The 19,348-nt window shown below is 42.7% G+C and overlaps 2 protein-coding genes across 2 annotated transcripts; both read right to left on the minus strand.

Annotated features, from left to right (window-relative positions):
* Positions 1-398: 398 nt before the first annotated feature.
* On the minus strand, positions 399-12,694 carry LOC133123437 (sodium/hydrogen exchanger 2-like). Its single transcript, XM_061233902.1, has 12 exons — positions 12,475-12,694; positions 11,152-11,615; positions 10,510-10,760; positions 8,431-8,648; positions 6,490-6,686; positions 5,776-5,865; positions 5,624-5,694; positions 3,784-3,936; positions 2,474-2,570; positions 2,221-2,346; positions 1,924-1,984; positions 399-1,656 (listed from the first exon to the last, which is right to left on the minus strand). The coding sequence occupies exons 1-12, from the start codon at positions 12,692-12,694 to the stop codon at positions 1,454-1,456; spliced, it is 2,151 nt and encodes a 716-aa protein (XP_061089886.1). The 3' UTR covers positions 399-1,453.
* Positions 12,695-15,635: 2,941 nt separating this feature from the next.
* si:dkey-237j10.2 (uncharacterized protein LOC568721 homolog) lies at positions 15,636-18,793 on the minus strand. The gene is made up of 3 exons (XM_061233573.1): positions 18,656-18,793; positions 17,309-17,461; positions 15,636-17,209 (listed from the first exon to the last, which is right to left on the minus strand). Exons 2-3 carry the CDS (start codon positions 17,445-17,447, stop codon positions 16,506-16,508), a joined length of 843 nt encoding a protein of 280 aa, XP_061089557.1. The 5' UTR covers positions 17,448-17,461; positions 18,656-18,793; the 3' UTR covers positions 15,636-16,505.
* Positions 18,794-19,348: the final 555 nt, after the last annotated feature.

The following is a 19,348-nucleotide window of genomic DNA, read 5'->3' on the forward strand; positions in this document are numbered from 1 at the left end:
AAGGACAAGAAAGAAAAGAGGTTCTGATGCTGTTTGCTCTCTTCAGTTGATCATTTAATTGAATGAGGTAGCAAACTTGCCATGGAAGCTGTATTATAGTGAGCAGGCATTGATTAGCTTGATGGCAGGATATTGCGCCAGTTTGTTTGGACTGTATGTAGCTGAGGGGGCGATATGTCTCGTACAGAGGTGTTCAAACTTATCCAGAAAGGGCCGGTGTGGATGGTGGTTTTTGTTTTAGCTCACGCTACAACTGCTTCGACTAATTAACCAATCATATCTTCAGTAAAGACCTTGATAAATGCAATAAGGTGTATTAATGCTGGGCTAAAACAAAAAAAATGTGCACCTTCATGGGCCCATTTTGTAAAATATTGGACACCCCTGGTCTAGAGCAATTAGTATTAGTAGAAGTGGTAATTTATTATATAAATTAGTCATTTATTATAATTGAACAACTCAGGATTCGGCATAGGTGTTGAATACATTTCAAGGGAAACACAATAGGCTCACGCAAGTGTGAGCAGATTGAATCTGAGGTTGCATTCATTCACCTGGTATACATTACATTAATGGCATTTGGCAGATGCTCTTATCCAGAGCGATGTACAGTTGATTATACTAAGCAGGAGACAATCCTCCCCTGGAGCAATGCAGGGTCAAGAACCTTGCTCAAGGGCCCAACGGCTGTGCGGATCTTTTGTGGCTACACCGGCCTTGCGCGTCCCGGTCATATACCTGTCCCAGTCATGTACCTTAACCACTACGCTACAGGCCGCCCTGGTAAAGGTATACGAGGTTGAATTAATTCACCCGGTATACGTGGTACATGTAGGAGAGCCACGGGTTCACCGCATTTTCACTCTCTCACAATCACATGCTTCTTTGCCTATACTCTTGGCAAGTTGTAGCTTGGTTTACATGCCTCAATGACCATTACAAGACGCTTTTATACACAGCGACTTACAGTTGATTAAACTAATGCAGGAGAGCAATGTGGGGTTAAGGGCCTTGCTCAATGGCCCAACAGCTTATCGTGGCTACACCGGGGATCGAACCACCGACCTTGCGAGTCCCAGCCATGTATCTCAACCATCCGGTGACAACGAGTCAGTCCAGTAGATCTACCAGGATTTGAGGCTTTTGGAAAGTCAGTGGAATGTTGGGGCACATTATAGCCACATTAAAACATACATTTTAGAAAAATACTTTCACCATCTGCGTAACATTTCAAGACTGTTTCCTTGGGACAACAGTTTGTCTTAATATGTCTTATAAAATAATTCTGCCTTGAAATAAAGCAGCCAATCAGTGTTCGTAACTCAAAGTCCAAGCAAATCTCTGGAGGTAAAAATTTTTTCTTGTTGCCCCACACCAGACAGCAGAAAAGCAAATGAAAGTGGGCAGAAGATACCCAGAATGCCTTCAGAGAATGGTGGGGGTGAGGAAAGCACTACTTCTCCCTCTCGTCTACCAGAGCAAAGCTCAGTTTTTTGGGGGCCCTGTCCTGTGTGGCTCCATAGGGAGGGTGTGGAGCCAGTTCCTCCCCAGATGTAGCGATACCCTCCCTATCCTGGTGGATGCTCAGTGGGCCGTTTGGATTGAACTCCACCGGGCTTGCTTGGTCTGGAAAAATTGGATCAGGATTTTGGCCCACTGGAAAACAGAAAGCACAGGTGGTGGGGCTGGATGTCTGAGATGTCTGTCTTTCACAGTGCTGTGGATAATATTACTAAGAGAACATTTTTTAAACAATGTATAATTGTGGAGAGCACATATACTGTATAACCATCATTCAATGAAATATACAAATCATGTATATCCGTAATGCAAATGTGCTTATGTCCACAAAGCATTGGGATGTGTAAGAACACTATCAGTAAAATGTGCCAGGTTTCTGCTCTTGGGAGAGAGATATGGTACCTGTGAAAGACCTGGTGAGCCTACACTCCCTCTCAGTGTCCCAGGGCTCCTCGGTATCCCACTGTTAGCAGGAATAAGTACACACAGAGACACACAGTGCTACATTACTGGTACTGTCTGTGAATCAGTACCATAACATGATAAATGTATCAATGAATTATTATCTGACTGAAGGTCTTGTGTCTGTGTATCAATACTTACCAGCGGTCTATGTGTCTACATGTCTACAGAAAGCATTTGTGCGTGTGTTTGTGTGTGTGTGAGTGTGTGTGTAAGTCTATGTGTGCTGAATTGTACCTGACCACGGTAGCTGAATGCAGGACTCCTCTCCCTCAGACTCTGGTGTCGGTGTAAATGGGGATTTCTGCTCTGGTCCACAGTGAAGTCCTGATGCAGAGTGTGCCTGCTGTAAGCAGGATACTGCTACACACACACACACACAGTGTGAGAGAGGGAGAGACTGAGAGAGATAGAGAGGGAGAGGCAGAGAGACAGAGTCCAACAAGGATGACAAGCATAAAAACATAAAGTGAAAATCTACGCTGCTCACCTTCCTATTGAAGTTGCGCAGGTTTCTGGAAAGGATTCGCCTGATGCTGTCCATTTCCTCAGGAAGTAAAGGTCTGCTTTGGACATGGTTGTCCTCACTATGCAGGAGGAGAAAGAAACAGACGGTGAGAGATGGCTTAGATGTTCAGCTGAACTTAATTTTGGGGGGACAGTTTAGTTAGAGAACTAGAATTAGGCTTGTAGCTCAAAGCTTATACGTCTGATTCCCAACAGGGCTGCAGTACCTTTGAGCAAAAGAGCTTAAACTAGCAAACATCCAGCTGTATAAATAGATTGAATGAAAAATGTTATCTGTTGTTTCTCTGAACAAGGGGATCTGATTAAATGAAATTAGAACTGAACAGAGTAAATAGATACTTTGATAAACTTTCAATGTGTTGTATGTTGGAGAAAATATTTATCCAGTATGTGTATGTGCAGGAAGGAAATATCATGAATAGAAAGTAACCACAAAATTATCTGCAACTAATAATTTGGTAAAAGGTTCTTTCCATGTTGTATCAGCAGGATAGGCCCGGTACTTGCAGGCAAAGTTTATGTCATCATCTGAGAATGCCTGGAATAACAGCCTCTCCCCACTAGTGGTAGGGTGGATTTTGGTTAGCTATTGTTGCTTGGCTGAATTAGCTTCTCAGGCAAAGCACCAGGCACCCACACACTGCTGGCTATCAACAGCTATAAATATACCCCTTGGCCTGCATTTCTGCTTTTTGGTTTGCACTCGCAGTTCATACAAGAAGTGTTGCTATTCCAAATGATGCCCACAATACATATCAGAGATCAGTTTACAATCAATGCCAGTAATGTTAAAGTGCAGAATCTTGAATTAAATGTTAGCCTAAAATATTTTTGAAGTATGTTCATGCCATAACATAAACTTTCATACTTTTCGTCCTAGTATGACATTTATCTATTGTGTTCATGTTATGATCATAGGCTGCAGTAAATATATGAGAAATAAGAGTAAACTGTCTTTGTAGAGGCACCAATACTTTAAGATACTTTTAACTAATTGCAACTGGCAACTGCATACTTTGGTCTGTCACTTTGACACGACCAACTGTCCAGATAATAATGTGTTGTTTTTGAAGAACAGTGGAATGGCTACCCCTTGTGGAGGTTTTAGAACATTACATTCTGCCACAAAATGATTTCACATTTTGTTTTGACTTAAATGCAGTAGTTGCGGTATTCTTTTGTCAGGGCAACCTTGTGTAACTCCGGGAACATTTATACGCAATCTGTGTGTGTCAAAGGGTGTTTGCACTTGCTCCACCATGAGCAGCTCACAGGGACTGAGTGCTCTCTATCCTCCCATGATCCTCCTCTCCTGTCTGCTCCCGGCGCTCCAGCTCTTGGTACAGTAGCACGATGCTGGACTTAGGCTGAGTGTCCTCGCTGATCAGAAACCTCTTCAGGTACTTACTGTTAAACTGTTCAAACCTGCACACACAAAAATAGAAAAACTGTTAAACTCTTCAAGCATACAAACAGGAGACTTACTGCTAACCTCTTCAAACCTCTACAGACAAACAGGAGACACCGGTTAAATGTTATATGTCATCGCTATATACTTCATGTCTTACTTGTATTCTGTGTACTGTATGGATCGTTCTTAATCACGCGACAATTTCCTTGACGATGACGTATTAGAGTTCAAGCGGCCATAGCAACCCATAGCAACGATTCATTTTTATGGTAAAACACATGGGTTAAACTATGCCTAGATGACATAGCATCCATTAGAAAATATTATGATGTGCCCACTCAATATCAGTTTTCATATAAAGGTTGGATGGTTGACCTCAAACAGAGGAAAACAAAGATTTAAAGGGGGATAACATGGGGCAAGACGCCCCCTGGCTGTAATTATTCATGTATGCACTAGGTGGCACTATATTACTATATCAACATATTCTTGGGATGCCGCATTTGTTTACCAACTAAACTCTTCAACTGAAACAGCTGAAGCTAATCTGGTCGAACCTATTTCACCAAATGGAGGTTAGTTGATGAAACGTATTGTCCCTTTAAAACAGTTTTTAACAGTTATTAATAAAAAATTTAAAAAAAGATTGTTAGCTAGGCAGCTGACGTAGTCTGCTAGCTAACTTACCAAGCATCACTGCTTTTAGCTTGACAACCATTTGTAGACCTTCCCGCGAAAAAATTGAAATTGAAGGAGCAAACACAGCTAGGTAGTTAAGATAGATATGCTTATTTTTGCAACTCAACAGATTATTAGTTAATTTTGTGTAGTGTAAATCTTTATTATGTAACCAGATTGGATCGCCTCAAAGCCTTTGGCAGGTACCACTTTGGCCCAGAGCGCAAGGAATTTCTGCTTTCATTACACCAAGTGGGTTATATTCCTATTAGATAATGCCTGTGGTCTGAAAAACGCCCCTTCAGAGACTGATGAACACGGCTTTAGCAGGCTTGGAGGGTTGTGCTGCGTATATGGACGATGTGGTGGTCTTTAGTGACATCTGGTCCCAACATGTGCGCCGCCTTGAAGCGATGTTCGACCACCTTGACTGTCATTTTAGCGAAGTGTCAGTTTGCTAAGGCGACAGTCTCGTACTTGGGCAAGGTGGTCAGCCAGGGCCAGGTTAAACCCATGAAGTGGTTTATTATTTGTTAGGTGGCAAAGTTTAAGACCGCAGAATCGATACTGTGTAACGCTCCTCTTCTTTCTGCTCCCTATTTCGACAGACCATTTGCGCTGCAGGTTGACACTAGCGGGGTTGCTGTACTGTTGCAACAGGACGATGAAGGGGTTGAGCATCCTGTGGGATTTTTAATGACTGTCAAGCCAAAGGATGTGTATTAAGAACAATCCATAGCTTGTACCTGTATGCATACTATATTTCCAGTGTTACCATATACAGCACACATACTGCCTGTACAAATGTGAAAAGTGTAAAAGGTAGACCCCTGCAGACACCAGCAACTTGAAGACTGCTTAATCAGATGAATTCCAACTAGTTCCAATTAGTTTTTATGTTTTTACGGTTTCTTAAATTCATGTATGTCAGTAGATGCATTTTACAGTATGTTTGAAAGCTGTATAATTACTTATATAATGGTGAGTTTATAAGCAAACATTATACTGCAATATCACTCTTACTTGTCTTTCCAGTAGTGCTGGCCCCAGTACCCTACAATATCCTCGATACCGGACAGCAAGTGATCCAAAAGCTATGAAAGAGCACACAGACACAGAGTTTCCACAATGGGCATGCCAAAAGCCATACTCCGCAGCTCAGAGTGCAAACTCACCCGGCTGTGGATCTCTTCACTGACTGTAGGGGGTGCCCTCTTCCTACGCTTCACTTCCAGTAACTCCACCAGAGGCTTAATGGTCATGCCCTAAATCCCAGAAACATAGCACAGAGCCCATTACATTTTATTTAGCTTTTATCTAAAGCGACGTACAAAACAGTGCATATCGAGGTCATAGAACAAACAACCAAACTGGTCAGATAAGGTTCAATTCATATATGAACATATGTCCAGTACACCAGGTAGATCAGCCAAGCCTGTAACTACCATACCGAGACACTACAACTTCAGGAACTACAGTACCGAGACAAATACAAATTCAAAAATCCTAGATTAAGGTACAAACATGGATTGTTAGTCTCAAATCAGAGTATGTAGTGCCCTTTGCTCCTGGTTTAGCAGGAGCATTTTTCTCCAAGGTATCGCAGAATTACAGGCTTGGAATCTTTGCTTTAGGTTCACTGATAGTGGATGTTTCTGCTATCAGTTTGAACAGCACCAAATGTTCAAAGCGCAATTTTGTAAAACGAGTTCAATATCTTGTAACTAAATTAAGTATTTTGAATCTATTACACTCTCACAAGTGTTTAGACTGCACGTAGTCGTATTACTATGTGTAATAACAGCAGTGTGGATGACCAGAAGACAGGTGACTAGGGTGTGTGTTCACACTGGTGTACCAGGCTGTGAGTGTTTTTTTGCCAGCTTTACCTGCACAAAGACTGTGAAGAGGATGACTACGATGGTAGTGGTGATGAAGAGCCTCTTCTTAGGGAATTCTTCGATCAGGAAGACCAGAGAGAAACAGATAGCCCCTCTCAGTCCACCGTAGGCAATGATGAACTGGTCACGGAAGGTGACAGGGTTTCGCCTCAGCTTGTTCATTACAGCCGTCAGGAGCAGCACACCTGTGACCTCAACCGGACAGCAGAGGGCGCTGTTGTGACTATGTGCAAGTGAGCATGCTTTTAGGCAGGGATGCTCAACCCTGTTCCTGGAGTTCTACCGTCCTGTAAGTTTTTACTCCAGTCCTAACAAATCACACCTCATTAAACAGCTAGAGATCTCAACGATCTGCTAATTAGTAGAATCAGGTATGCTAAATTAGGGTTGAAATGAAAGTCTACAGTACAGTAGATCTCCAGAAAGAGGGTTAGGCAACCCTGCTTTTAGGTGAGTGTATGTGTGCATATGTGTGTGTGTGTGTGTGTGTGTGTATGTGTGTGTGTGTTTGTGTTGTAGGGGAAAATTCACAGAACAAAAGATCTCCCTCCTAAAAGCATGATAACCAATCACAAGTCAAAATCAGACTCCGCCTTAGTGAGCAGGCTGGTTCCTCCAAAACTCTCGACGATGTGTGCTAAAAGTTTATCAATATATCTGTATTAAAGTATGATATGTACCCTGTATAGTTTCAAACTGATTAACTGCTAAATTGTGCTAGGATTACACAGTGAGCCCAGCCAGCTGGCAGGGGGGGGCCGTCTTGAACTGTGTAGACCAAACTGTCAAGGACACGGGCAGAGCAAGATATGACTATACAGCTGATTTCTCCGGGACTCTCGATGTTTTATGCCAGGAGTGTATCTATTTGACCTAGAACATTAATTATAGCTGAGCTTATGAAAACGCAAGAAACCACAGTGAAAACTGTTGAAATGAGAGCAAAGAATGCTACGTACATTTACTCCCTTAGAAGAGAATAATTAATGAAATGTTTAGTATGTCTGTAGATTAGAAAAGTATATTAGAAGTGAATATTAATGAAATGTTTAGTTTGTCTGTATATTTTCAATGATTCCTGCTGCTTAGTTCGTCTTATAAAAGCGAAAGATACAGAGTGACGTGTATGGATGACGTGTTAGAGGGAGGGCATCCAGAACTTTCTGAGGTCTGGTAGTTTGCCAAGAGCAGGTGCGGGGTGAAGTGAGGACACGTAGTTGGCAGAATGCCCTGAACTTTGTACAGAGTTGGCAGAGCATAAGGACCGTTGGCAATTTGCCACAATGACGTTGTGGGAGGAGCGTTGGGAGGAGTTACGATAAGAAAAGTGTGGGTGATTTGCCAGAATGCGGTTTGAGGAGGAGTTGTAGGTGGAGTAACTGTGTATAAAATGGGTGTACAAATGCCAGTCGGGGTTCAGTTCTGGAGAGCTGATCCGGCTTTATGCACATCTGCTAATAAAGTCTGATTTTCCTGAAGATCTTGCTGCCTGGTGTCGTCTTTTCCCTCGCGAAGATGTTTTTCGACCAATTGAAGATTTGGACTCTGTCGTTTCCTAGACACGACAGTGTGTGTGTGTATGCTCATGCATATGTGTTTGTATATTTACAGATGTTATACAATATTTCCAATAATCAGTCAGCCCCCCATTGTGTGAGTTGGCAGAGTCTACCCACAACAGCCCCTGTGAGGACAGTTTACCCACCCAGGGCCCATGTGCTAATGCAGTTTACCCACCCAGGGCCCATGTGCTAATGCAGTTTACCCACCCAGGGCCCATGTGCTAATGCAGTTTACCCACCCAGGGCCCATGTGCGAATGCAGTTTACCCACCCTGAGCCCATGTGCTAATGCAGTTTACCCACCCTGAGCCCATGTGCTAATGCAGTTTACCCACCCTGAGCCCATGTGCTAATGCAGTTTACCCACCCAGGGCCCTCCAGAACAGGCAGAGGAAGAGTGTGGAAGACACAAATGGCCAGCTCCACATGTGCACATCCTGGACGGTGGACACGCCCAGGAAGATGAAGATCAGGGTCTCGCTGACGCTGCTCCACATCTTCAGGAAGTATTTTATGGTGGTGTTGGACTCCTGGGATACGTTGGCCTCCACATACTGCTTCATGCTGACAGCACAGGTCACAATCCTGAGGCAATGGGAGGACAGTCAGGTGCTTTCTTACTTTATTTCTTGCTACTTTGTAATACTACTTCATATCACACTCTTTCATGGCCTGTTATAGTTAATATACTGTATAAACTATTTTAGAAATGTTAGAAATGTAAATGCAAGTGTTATGTTCTGATCTAATGTTTCTAAGCTTTGGAAATGTGATATTCTGACCGTATGTTTAGTGCAGGGCATTTCTTGTACTAACACAGATTCTTGGCCCTTGTAAAATAGACATATGTTCTGGTAGAACGGAGTTTAGACTGATGTGCAGAAGGCTAAAGTACTTTTCATAATGAATTCCACTAACAGTAAAATATTGCTCAGTTTAGCAGGCATACTGAAGTAGTACAACATAGTGTTACAGACGAGCAGTGGGGTCAGGAACACGGAAATGCTGAGCCCCACATTGTGCACCACATTTATCAGAAAAACAACAACAAATGATCTACAGCAATCCACTGCACGCAAAAAACATATTTCCGGGTACAATGAAATTAGCTAGGCTGCTATCTTTGGAGTGGCAGTTACTTCTCTATTTGCCTGTAAATTAAGTTTTTCGGGGAAAGAGTCTGGATGGGGGAAAGGCGCTGGAGAGAGAGAAATAGAGAAAAAAGGCTGTTTAGTGTGGAGAAGTGAAAGAAAGACATCCCTGATTCCTGTTGTTTCCATTGGGTAAGGCGTAAGAGGGGTGACAGAAACCACAGCTCAATGACGCATTAACTATGAAGTGAAAGCAGCATTATACCACCAGTCAATCTGATGAGTGAAGACTACCAGCTGCCAATATTGATGAAAACAGCAACACAAGCAGCAATGCCAATCTGACAACCACTAACCCTGTCACAACAATACTAAGACTGTGCCTAATAAAAAGGATATTTTAGATACTATGAGCCCAGTAATTGAGCTTTGGTTATTTACTGTCATTGGCATAGATAGCTGTTTGTTACATGCAATTAATTGTGATACAAACAGCTATCCAATCACAGCAACATGCTATCAGTCTTAAAGTGATACCTGGCAGACAGACATACTACTTCAGTGGGAAAAACCCTTCATCTCTCCATAAAACCTGCTAGACTGAGAAAAGACCAAACGATAAAACAACATTTAGTGGAGCCAACAGCAGAGTCCTGGAAGCATCTTACAATTCTGAACTGAGAATCACACAAGTGGTCCTTGCCCATACCATTGGCTAGACTCTTGTTTTATGTGCAGCTGAAGACAATCTGCTTTCGGTCCTTGGTGAGAAAACAGTGAATGTGCCATTATTCATTTTTGCTTGGTACATTGTTTTGTTATATTTCTTCTGTGATGTGTTATTTTATATTTTCCATAAAATAAAAATATTTGGATAATGGTGTACTATTATGTTTCAAGTAATTGATAAGTGGTGGTAGTAGTAGGAGTTTTTGAAGTAGGATTTACACAGAGCAGGTCAAATTAGTTGGAAATCCCCTGGTGCATACTGGAGTATGCAAAAGTACACCATATAAACTAGAATATAAATTTGGTTTTAGATGGGGTTTTTTTTTTGTTTTCTTTTCTGCATTAGTGTTTGAGTAGAAAATAACACATTTGAGATTTCCAAACCTTAATTTTCCATTAACTGCATATGTAACAGACCTCAGACCTCAGTTCCGAGAATGTGAGTGTTTCTGACTCACATCTCTGCCACGAGCTTCCATTGGACAGAGAGTGTACACCGATTAACCCAAGTCTCGGATGGATTTGCCCACAGTGTGGTGAGTGGCAATATCCTTAAGTAGTGTCGGGAATTACAAACTTCCTCCCCTCTGCATCGTCTGCCCCACCCGACACCAGAATGAACTCACGCCACGATCCCAGACAGGTGCAGCATCTCAGAGGTGAGGTACGATAGGTAGCTGTAGAGGAAGACGAAGAGGGGCGCGATCACTTGAGCCCGAGCTGTGAAGCGAGTGGTGAGGGCAGCCACCATGCCGAAGAACAGCCCAACGCAGATCCCGCCTAGCCCCACCACCACGAACTGGCAACCTCCCGCCAGCACGTCCAACCCTGACACTGAGGGCATTCGCAGGAAGGACTCGAACAGCTTGTACAGGACCTATGGGATGAAGAGAAGCCATTTCGTGAGAGGTGCCTAACATGGCTGAAAACCTCTGACAGCGATGTAAGATTTACTAGTACAGGTTTTTTAGTACAGTAGTACTAAAAGCAAGATGAGCAAAGTGAGAGGAACCTGAGAAATGGGAAATAAAGACCTTCCCAGTATAGGAAGCACAATGCAAGGACTACCCCAGTGCAGTACAAACAACTGAAAAAACAGCTCAAGCTAGGTTTTGAAAAAGCAGGTAGCTGGTTGACCAGCTCAGACCAGCTCCATACTCAACATGGTTTTACCAGCTCAAGCTATGTTATGGTAATTTCGAGCTGGTCATAGCTGGATGTTTACAGCAGGAAAGCCACACCACGGGTACTGTACCACGGGTGCTCACCACGGTGACGGCGTCGTTGAGCAGCGACTCCCCGAACACCAGGATGTGCAGCTGCTCGTTGACGTGGATCTCCTCGAAGACGGAGAGGACGGCGACGGGGTCAACGGCCGCGATGAGGCTGCCGAAAAGCAGGCACTGCAGCAGGGACACCTCCTCCAGCCCCCAGGGCCCCACCCGGCACACCCCGTACAGCGACACGCCGATGCCCAGCACGTTCCACACCGTGCCCAGCACAGCGTACCACAGGATGGTGCCCAGGTTCTCGAAGAACAGCCGCCCGGGCAGGAAGTAGCCCGCGTCCAGCACGATGGGCGGCAGGAGGTACAGGAAGAAGGCGTCCGTGCTCAGGACCGGCGGCGCGGCGTGGCGGACGCCATAGATCACCCCGCCCACCAGCAGGCCAACCATGATGAGCAGGCAGCTCTCCGGGACCACGGCAGGGATGCGCCCCGACCAGTGGAATCCTGGGAGGTGTAGTGTAGGGGTGGGGACAGGGGGAAGAAAGTGGAGGGCACGTCAGTGAGATATTTAGAGATCTCCTGGAGACCCATAATCACACAGATACAGTAGTGCTAAAAGCAATAGCTGATTAACTGCAAGAAAGGCTTTGTTTCATGTGCCCCAGAGGGCAGACTCTTTGTGTCGGTTGATAAACATCAATACCCCATCATTGGTTATTAGTATTAAAGGTCTAAGGCATTCATCTCTATATTCTACACCACCTGCCTGCATGAGCTTCTATTACTACGTTGAGTGAATTCTTAAATAAGAATTAAGAGTTACATAGTACTACAGCAGTGCGTACCTCAAAAACCTAAGCTACTTTTGGCTATTTTCACATTGTTACACATATTATTTAAGACAGTTTATTGTATTTTCAATATCACAGAGTTGACATTCTTTTAAAAGAGCACCAGGTACCAGCAGGTTGAAGTGTAGTGAAGTCCCTAGCAAGCAAGGACACTACCATAAGAAGAACTCGAACAGTCAACCCAAAATGACCAACCCGTTATTTCTCTCTGCATTAAATTCTCTACTACACACACACAATAGTCATTAAAAAGAAAGCAACATCTGCCTTTTGTATAATGTTATGACAGTTACTGTATAGCAACTCTCCCAGAAGCAGAATACTAAGAATAGGATATCACCACTTCATTCAACACTCTTAGTAATCAAACCCGCCATTAAGAGCAATCAGTACTGCAATCAGCTAAAAAGTCACCTATACATATACACATGTATTTATATCATAGCTATCAATATCAGCTGTTATTTAGAGAAAGGAGACTGAAGAGGATGAATGAATGAAAAGTGTCTCACCCAGTTTCGCCAGGGAAGCCAGCATGATCCACAGTCCAATCTCGAACGGGGCTTGCACATGGTGGTAGTCCACACTGAAGATCTTCAGGCTGGCGGGAGCCCGGTGGTTTGGGTCACTGCAGTTATCCAACAGCGGGGAGGGGTCCGGTGAGAGGGAGAGGGCCGAGGAGACCCCCAGGTAGAGGCAGAGCAGGGAGAGGGGAGTCCGGAGCGGACGCATGGTCGTTCAGCAGCAGGAGAAGAGGGGAGATAGAGGGGGTGGGATGTGTCCTCACTCTGCTGGACTTCCCACACCCTACCGGTCACGCCCGACCACACGGCCTGCAGCTAATGAGGCGCTCATACGCTAATGCACACAGGAATCCCTGAGCAAGCAGGGGAGCCAACCAGCACTAATGGGCTCTTATAGACCAGTGGCTCCATTCACAAAGCAGGACGTAAAAACAATGATGCCGGACTCCACCCTGCAGTTAGACCTATGTTTTGTTAAAATGGTAGCATGTAATTTCAGCTGGTTATGAGCTTTGGCGTCTTGCTCGTAGACATGCGCTTGTTTTTTCCGTTCCAAGAAAACTTGTGATAAAGATGGATCTCAATATGCTTCCTGTAAGGAACTACATAAGTGTGCTAATTGAGTCATAGTGCTATTTCACACATTCTGGAGGGATTGGGTAAATTTCCCATTCTTCACTATATGAGATAAAGCAGAGAATCTGAAATGCAGATTAGATTAAACCAATCAGAAGTGAGGATACATGACCTCTGAAACCATGTTAAAGGTAGCAGAGAAGGATGCAGTTTTGGAAGGTGGTAGATGGTGTTGTTAAAAGTACTAAACACTGACACACAGGTGCATTTTCATTTAATATTTGGAGAAGTTGATGAACTACAGGTAGGCAAACGGCTAGATATCTTTTTCAGAAATAAAGACTGGGTTGTTCCATTAACAGCCAAAATGTGGTGGTTTGTTATTTTATATCTGGGTTGTTCCAGAATATCTGAATAAATGTGACAATAATTTTGTCTTCTCAGATGCTGCAGGATTAGCTCACTTTCTAGTTTAAAGGGACTTGAGGGTTATCTAGCTATGTACTACATATTACAGTTTTTTACAATTATTTTCACACTTGTCTCAATACCATGTCCTCTTTTTCAAAACTCTTCACACAGTGTGCTTTTGGAACACGCACCTGAGCACATCAGTTAACCTTTGGTGCAAAATGCACTTCAACCACCAAAACACTTAATATTTCACCCAAAAGTCATGCTGCCGTATAGCACATGCTTTCTCCCATAAGACTACTTTGTCACTCAATGTTCAATGTACTACAAAACACAAACAACTTGGAGCATTTCTAAATACATATATTATGTGTTTCCCTTTCCTCTATTTTTGCATCCACAAATATTTCAAGCCAAGCAGCTAAAGAAACTTTTGATCTGTTGGTTTGCCTCTCACAATAGATGTCATGACTGAGTGTGGTAAATTTACAGTAAACTGTAAATTAATTAATGTTTTACTATATTGGAAACCCAGAATAACAATTTTTACTGTGTAATGTAAAACAATATATTATAAAGAAACAAATCACAAAAGCAACAGTATTCTTCAGAGGGTTTACAGTATTTTGACATTTGTTCTCACAGTGCAATATACTGTAATTCAGAAAAGAAAATCAATCAATCAATTACTCAAAATACATTACAATCAATAACAAATACATACCAAAAAGCAATATTTTCACTATATACAGTAATTTGCACATATATTGTCTGCCTATCAGTATCAGAAGTCTACTGTTGGCCTGGCCCATCCATCCTGTCCTCTGCATTTGGCCATAGATTTTCATCAACATCACTCCGAATGTTATCTCTTGCTATACACTGAGGAAAACATCTCTTTGCGTGCCTTATCCAGCCCTGGATGTGTTCCACTGTTATGTCCATACACCCAGCAGCCATTGCATCTAGAAGTGACATCATCCTCTGCCTTTGGCTGCATCTGTTTTCCTCACCAAGGCTAAAGAATGCAAATGCCAATCCAAAGGTGGCCCCTTTTGTATATGTGGTAACGGGGCACAAACAACAAACACCTGGGTAGGATGTTCACTGAAATGACAGCCAGGTGTTTCAACAGTACATATACAGCAGTAATAGTGGAAAAATCTCTTCAGTGACAACAGTGACTATCTATATTTATCCTCTATACATGCACATTTCAATGCAAGTATGATGACTTTTGTATAGATGGTAACAAGGCTGCAAACAAAAAAATTGAATAAACTGAATAAACTTTCTGCTCAAATCAGAATGATCTGTCTTATGTATTTCAAGCATATAGTTTCATTTTTCTGACAAAATGCAGCATATTTCCTTCCACAATGATCAGAATTTTATTGGGTTTTGAACTGAAAGTTAACTATTTAAAGTATCTAAATGTCTGCAAAATTTGCTGTATTTGTACAAACCTTTGCTGGTAGTGAACACTGACTGAGAGAGGTATTCATGAATTTTGGAAGAAGTGGTGATTGAATGCCTTTAGTATGAAAGCAATGCAAAAATATCCACAGTTTAGTTCACATAGTCTAATGATATGGTGAATGTGTTGAGTGTTTTGAAAAAGTGGACATGGTATTGAGACAAGTGTGAAAACGATTGTAAAAAACTAATACATACTACAAGACCTCTTGCGAGCTGCATATTAACTTATTTTCCAGACCTGCTATAAAGACATTATGTCCGGTTTTATAATAGCTGTTCAGGTGATTATTCATCTAGACATATGTAAGTTTTTATGGAATACATTTATATTTGTATTCATTTTAAAGAATAATTAAAGTTTTTGACAAAAAGAAATATGACTTTCTTGTAAAACAGTAATCTTCAAGAATTTTACTAAGAATCTACATAAGTATTGCAAAACAATTATTTGACCTTGGTCTGGTACTAAAATAATATTTTGCCATTTAGATTGAGGAACTACTACTCTGTTCCCTTTCATTTCATTTCAATTGCAGGGAAGCTTAGTAATGTGTTCAACAAGGAACTTCCTGTGAATTTTCTTTTTGGTCAGTCCGGACAGCAAGTGAGAACTTCTTCATTCACCTACAGACCACATGCAGGTGGTAATGTGGAATAAATGAGGAAAATAAGGAAGCATGTAAAAATATGAATATTTATTTTACAGAACAAACAATATGGCCAGAAGGTATTCATCAGTCTTCAATGAATTCAAAGTATTCATTCAAATTCAACAAATAAGAAAGAAGAACTTGTGTTGTTACACTTCTGCTAATTATTTTGGTCATCAGTTTCCTCCCTGCTCATCACTATGTGGTGTGTGGATGTGTGTGTGCGTGTTTGCGGGGGAGGGGTGTGTGTGCGTTCGTGTGTATTTTCACACCAAGTGCAAAGCCAGATATCAAACTGGAGTGAGGGTGAAGAGGTTATTACTAAAAAAGAGGTGTGATGAATCACCCCCACACATACCCACCAACTCTGCCAAAACCCTACCCCTCCCTATCTTACTGTATACTGTATACTATCATAGCATAATATGCCAATAAATACTAAACATTCTTTTTAATGGATGACACCAAGAGAGCACCTGATTTTTATGCAATATTTTTGGTACTATGATCACAGCGCATCACACAGCCACACTTTTGGAGTCAACTTCAACCTTCTCAGCATGTGTGTTGCAATATAAAGGAACTGAAAGTGCTTTTGTGTGCTGACTGCATAGGCCGAAATGTTCCCCTATTGCAGACTCATGGGTATGATCTGTACTGTGGCTAGCATGCAATACCCTTGGTGGGCGGTGAGTGCAAGGGCTTGGGCGGTGTATTACTTCTACCTCAGAGCAGAACACAACATAAACCCTCATGGTTCAACTGGAACAGAAAACATCTGTAGGAGTGGCATTCTAGCCTATAGTTCAGAAGACGATTCACGATGGGATGGTCAGCAATATGGTTGGAACACCTCTGATGAAGGCTGGGATGGCCTCCCACTGGACCCAGCCAGAGGTCCTACAGGGGCTTGGAGAGGGAGGGGGGCTTCTTCCTCTCATCAGCATTGGAGATGCGCAGGACAGGGGAGCTGAAGTGGGAGCTGCCCGTGCGGGTACACATGGAGCTCAGGTAGTGGGTTACCACGTTAAGGGCAACGCTGGCGTCCAGTCCTTGTTCATGGGACAACTGGCGGCTGAGCTGGTTCACGGAGGGCAGCAGCACGTTGGGTAGCTGGGCGGGGTTGGCGGGGAAGCCCAAGCGAGCCAGACTGTCCTGCAGGTGCTGCCGGTAGACCTCCAGAAGCTTGCTCTCCAGGTAACAGTTCAGCATGGAGTTTGACAGGGGCTCCCTCTTTTCGAGGGTGATACTGCTGTCCATCTCCAGGTAGCCGTCATCCTGGGGTGGCTGGAAGTCAGCTTTCAGCCGAAGAGGGGCAGGCCCAGGCTGCAGGGCCTCCAGCTCTTCCAGGGCCTGGGCTTGCAGCGGGAACCTGCCCCAGGCGTACTGCACCGTGATGCTCTCTGAGTCCTGGTCCACCATGTGGTCCCCCCTCAGCTGCAGGTCCGGGTAGTCTTGACAGAAGCTGGTGCAGTCCCAGGAGTGGTACAGCTCCAAGCCCGGGTGCTGGCCAGCTGTGTCACTGGGTATCAGGACTCCAAGACTGGGCTGAGAAGGTCTGGTCTGCTCCTGGCCCTGCTCTAAGCCTGGCAGCTCCTCCTTATCTGCTGGCCAAGAATTATTTATATCATTACTTATTCATTGTAATTCATTCTCAGGAATTAGGTAGATGTAATACATTACATTTAATTGCAGTACTTCACCTTTTATCAGTGTCAGGGCCATTGAGTTCAGCTTGGTTTTGTGAGCGTGTTTTGTACACTGTGGGTTCCTGTTTTGGGGACTGGAGTCTTTGCTCTCCTTCCCATATGTGAGCACAGTTAGGAAACCTTCACCCAGCATGCCTGCGCCAGAAACTTCAAGGAGAGAAGAACATGAGAGTCAGTTTGAACCGAATCAACCAAGCGTGCACTGAATTAAACTATAGTCAGTCTCAGTGTCGGTTGCTGACCTGGAAATTGGTGGGGCCAAAAACTTTCCTCTCTACCTGTTTTCAGTCATTTTACTTGAATAGCAATAGAGTGAATGAATCACAAAACATTCAATACCATCAGATATAGCCAGCTCTTCTCAACTAGGCCATTCATCGAATAATTATATTAAAAAAATTATATCTATTTGCATGGCAAAATTGTGCCCATTTTATCAACATTATCTGTGGATACATGTAGAGCTTTTCTTTCTCCGCACTCACACTTGAAGAATAGACCAAGATATGTAATGTATTTTTTACGCAATCTTGAAACACTGGTCTTGTTATTGCTGGTTATGCTGGAAGCTAACACGGTTGTTAACAGAGTGGTGTAATTTCTGTGTACTTAATGATTAAAAGGGACTTTTCTATATTGAATTTATCATTTAATCTCACTAACACGATATGAAGAAGCTGTGTTTAAGCAGATCGTTGGCACAGTTGTTATTCAAGGAAAATTCATGAAAACAGGTTGAGATCAATGACCAGTTAAAAGGAATGTTTCATTCCCCACCAATTTTCAGCTCATCAATCACCACTGGTTAGTATTCATGTATGAAATCAAACTTTGGAGTCTGAAAGGGATCATATACTTGAATCAGCCTGTACTAACCCTGCTGAAAAATAACAGCTCAAGGTAGGTTTTAAACCAGCTGATAGCTGGTTGACCAGTTCAGACCAGCTCCATACTCAACATGGTTTGACCAGCTCAAGCTATGTTTTGAAACAGCTGGTAGTTGGTCATTTCTGGTTGGTCAAAGCTGGATTTTACACCAGGGAAATCAATCACTCAGTCTGTACTGGACGGATCTAGAAAGATCAGAACAAAATAAATCTGCACCAGTTAAAAATGATGCAGAAAATGTAAAAAAATGAAAATACCAAAACTACTATTCTGCTTTCGCCTATTTTCTGTAAAATCCCATCCAGTCAACTTTAAAGCAAACATTGAGCATGAATCTGTGAAAGTAATTTCACAGAACAGATGGATGGAGAGACAAGACAAGACAAGGACATTTCTCCAAAGCAGTTGAGCTTTGGAGCTGATATACGTTCAAGAAACCATTAAAAGTCTTACCAGAGCCAACAGCGGGCCAATAGATGCTGTATAACACTTTTTATAACTTCACTCCTTGGTGTGGACTACAAACTGCGGAAGAGTTGCGTGCTTTCATGCAGAGAACACATACTGTGTGTTATACCATGCCTGTCGTGCATTTTTCTACTAGGAAAAGGAAGTGAGAAGTGACTAAAATCCTATCATCCACCCCCTCCCTCCCCTTTTCAAATACCTTGTGATTTGAAAAGAAAGACATTTTAAAAAGCAAATAAAACATTGTTTACAACATGGAGGTTGGTGGTGGTGACCATGTTTGGTGTGAGCATGCCCATGTTGTTCAGTAACTTGAGGAAAGGGCATTTTCCACAATACCTTTTTTTCTCCATCTGTATAAATCATTAACAACATTATAGTACCCCACATAGTCTGTTAGATTGTGAGAAGTGTTAGAGACATTTAAGTAAACATGAATGGACTATATTAAGGTTTTCAACATGATGTTAAAATACTACATACAGAATAGAACCTTATAAAAGCAGCACATCTTGTTTTTAGCAGCATCTTTTAAATTAAATGAACTGATATACACTCAGTGAACACTTTATTAGGTATTTATTAGACTTATTAAGTCTTCTGCTGCTGTAGCCTATCCACTTAGAGGTTTGATGCGTTGTGTGTTCAGAAATGCTCTTCTGCATACCGCTTTTGTAA

The sequence above is a fragment of the Conger conger genome, chromosome 3, assembly GCF_963514075.1.
Source record: "Conger conger chromosome 3, fConCon1.1, whole genome shotgun sequence".
NCBI lineage: Eukaryota > Metazoa > Chordata > Actinopteri > Anguilliformes > Congridae > Conger > Conger conger.